General features: G+C 36.5%; 1 protein-coding gene and 1 long non-coding RNA gene across 3 annotated transcripts in view; one reads left to right on the top strand and one right to left on the bottom strand.

Moving 5' to 3' along the window:
- Nucleotides 1-2530, bottom strand: LOC107607545 (PHD finger-like domain-containing protein 5B). Of its 2 annotated transcripts, none has more exons than XM_016309505.2 (2): nucleotides 2431-2530; nucleotides 1-615 (listed from the first exon to the last, which is right to left on the bottom strand). In XM_016309505.2, exon 2 carries the CDS (start codon nucleotides 563-565, stop codon nucleotides 233-235), a length of 333 nt encoding a protein of 110 aa, XP_016164991.1. In that variant the 5' UTR covers nucleotides 566-615; nucleotides 2431-2530; the 3' UTR covers nucleotides 1-232. The 2 variants fall into 2 exon arrangements, with proteins under 2 accessions (XP_016164991.1, XP_020972081.1); XM_021116422.1 differs by lacking the exon at nucleotides 2431-2530 and adding an exon at nucleotides 799-1089.
- LOC110269071 overlaps nucleotides 2798-3263 on the top strand; it is a 1280-nt gene continuing 814 nt past the window's right edge. Inside the window, exon 1 of the long non-coding RNA XR_002358050.1 lies at nucleotides 2798-3133. This is a non-coding gene — a long non-coding RNA (uncharacterized LOC110269071). The remainder of the gene's footprint in view (nucleotides 3134-3263) is intronic.

The following is a 3263-nucleotide window of genomic DNA, read 5'->3' on the forward strand; positions in this document are numbered from 1 at the left end:
TTTCCCTCAAAATTGCACACAATTCACAGCACAGTACCTGAACTTGTTCAAATCATTCCATTAATTGCATGATCCTTAGTAAACAAGTCATGCACTTACATCACCAACAATTGCATAAGAAAATATAGTTCTATGCTCAAAGTCTCAACTCCAACGGTTCTAATATGATATCTCAGGAAGTACATACAAAACAGTTTTAGACAGATTAAAATATCTCACTCTTACACCTTCATCATCTTTTCTTAAAACCATACTTCTTGCGTTCATAGAATAAATCGGTTTTGGCACTCCCTAAATTAACAATTTTGGGGCAGCCATCCCTATCTTTCTCCTGCTGTGTGCATTCCTTGCAGTAGTAAGCATCAGATATTCCCACCCCTCCACATATGACGCAGCGGCCCTGAAATGAGCCATAGTTGCATTCGTCACAAACCCGGACAAGTGTACAAGGACGCACGTAAGAGTCGCAAATCACACACTTGCCATCGCATTTCTCACAAAGTCGTCCAATGGCAATTCCTGGCTGCTTTCGGCACATAATCAAATCAGGATGATGCTTGGCCATATTCTCAACACCCTGCTAGATGGCGAGTATATAGATAACCTCTAACCAAACTGCAATTTGAATAACATGAAAGGAGCTCAGTAAAATACTATTAACACTTGCAAAACAAGGTAAAATACCAAATCTACAAGCAAAATATTGGGATAGCTTCATTGTTTAGATGAGTAAATTAGCAATTTCTGATCAAATGCCAACAAAGTATGCAAAATGCATTAGGCAATAAAATCGTGAACCTATTCAAGTCATAGGCTCAAATGGTTTCTTCCTTAGACTGGATACAACAAGGTCTTGTAAGTGGAAAATGCATAATGAGAATAGTCAACAATCACAATAGATAACTGATTACCAGAAACGAATATATATACATATATAAAACTTCCATTTTATCTAGCTGACATCCCGGAAAAATAAAGTGACAGGTCAAGTATCCATTAGTATTACTATTAAACGAATTGCCTGTACATCGCTGGAAGTAACAAATATACCAGCTCAATTATTTATAGACACCACAGTATACAACTTTGCAACATAATCATTAGATTAATATCACAAGAACATATGAAGTGCAAGGAGTCAGAACTAATGTCTCAGGCTGAGAGCCTGAGAAGCATTAATACCAAACTACTTAGTTTTGTTTCACAATAAAATATTTATGCAAAACAATGGCTTATTATTAAACCATATATATAACACAGGTCAAATCCTATATGAAACAAAAGTAGAATCAGAATAATGATGGATACAGCATTAAGTAGTTCAATCTATGGTTTGAATTTGACATCATAATAGTAAATTAGTAACCCGAAGAGTGGTGGGGAGTGGCCAGTCCCGAAAATGCTATATCAAGAAAGCAGATAGTAGGATGGCCACTATTTCAACAAATATAGATAAAATATTATCAATTTAGATACCGCATATACAAATTCTGGGAGAGAAAGAACATCATCCATGATCACACACATTCAATTAAATTGAAAATAATAGACATAGTCTACACTCTAAACTCTACTGTCCAAAGGCTAAACATGTGTCACAATCAATTAAATTGATAAATAACATCATTAAAGTAAAAGTTAAAAAGCTATGCTATATGACCAACAACATTTTATCATGTTTGCCTGATTGTTTGGTCACCATTCTAAATCCTAAGTCCTAACTTCTAAGCCTTAAACTCTAAATCTTAAATTTTAATAATATAAAAATAAAGTGTTGGCCAAATGCTAGCTAATATTAATAAAAAGGATTGGTCCCTAACATTTCTCAAATTTAAATATCATCACAAGAGGATTAAGCAAAAATAAACAAAATCGCATTGAACTTAAGTTCTCTACAACCCAAATCTAAAACATTCAAATTCATAAATCCGGATCATCATCTATCATTATTGTGATTGAAATGATGATGTTGCCATGGTTGATATTATAAACTGAATAAATTCTCTAAGCCATGAGCCCATGATAACAACAAAGAAAACCCAAACATATTTTCAAAAATAAGTCCTAATACAGCGTAATTACTCTAAAGCCCCCTTAATACTGAAAATCACCGTTAAACCAGTACACACCACTAACAGCTGCAACACCGAAAAAACCCGAACCTATACAATTTTCACTTTGTTTCAACGATATCCATTCTGTAAAAGCATCAAATTCGAATTTTCTTTCTTTATTCATTTAAATTAAACAAAAAAAATTAAATAAAAGAAATGCTAACAACATACATGACGAACTGCTTAATCCACAATCACAGAGATCAAGCTTGAACAAAAATCACTATGCTGAAACAAATATAGAAAAATGAACATGAACATGAAAAATTGAAAATTTTGCCGTGCAACACATAAGAATAAGCGGTGTTGAGCTAACCTGTGCTGAGAACTGAGAAGTGAAGGCTTGAACGGTGTCGCTTAACTGGAATGGAGAAAAGAATTGGGCAGCGAAAAAGAGAATGGCGAGAACAAAAATAGTGTGCGAAAGAGAAAGAGAAAATGCGAGAAAAATCGAGACCTGTCCATGAGATGGGCCAGGCTGAAAATGTTGAATTGGGCTAAGCCCACTATCTTTTGAATTTTTTTATTATTATTTTACCTGTCTTTAACTAAATAATACACAGCATGACCAAAAAAAAAAAACGTAAATAATACAGACTACAGAGGGGGCGTAGACGAACTTTCCAAACGTGGGAAGCGGCGAGGAGAACCTGGAACCACCGTGGATTACGCCTAGGCCGGAGGTGGACTGCGCGCCGGCTCAACAGAATTCGATACAACATAGAATCGGAGAGAGCAGAAGCAAACCGAAGCTCGAGATGGCCATGGAGAGGGGACGGTCTTGTCGGAGATGCGCGGCAGAGCTTTCAGTAGGAATAGGAGAGACTTTCCGGCGGAGTTTGCACCGAACCGGAACGGGATTAAGTTGTATGTAGGCAATAGACGTGGGTGGCCAGGGTTCGAGCTTGAATCGGCAGCAAAGGAGGAACGGCGGGCTACTGGAACTGATTGCGAATGATATCCGGGTCGGGTGGGTGCTGGGTGGTCCGGCCGTTCGTAGCCCTCTGGGCCCTTTTTTGGTAAAATATAGGATATTGAGAAGTTTTTTGGTGAAAATTTTACTTTTCAAATATTTTTTTTTCATATATGTATAGCTATAAAAAAAAGTTTGAATCTAAACATTTTTGAATTCAAAAGTGCTAGTCTACA

The sequence above is a fragment of the Arachis ipaensis genome, chromosome B01 (assembly GCF_000816755.2).
Source record: "Arachis ipaensis cultivar K30076 chromosome B01, Araip1.1, whole genome shotgun sequence".
In the NCBI taxonomy this organism is placed as follows: domain Eukaryota; kingdom Viridiplantae; phylum Streptophyta; class Magnoliopsida; order Fabales; family Fabaceae; genus Arachis; species Arachis ipaensis.

Excerpts from the sequence above, each read along its gene's own strand:
- LOC107607545 (XM_016309505.2), bottom strand. The coding sequence starts at position 565 with ATGGCCAAGCATCATCCTGATTTGATTATGTGCCGAAAGCAGCCAGGA.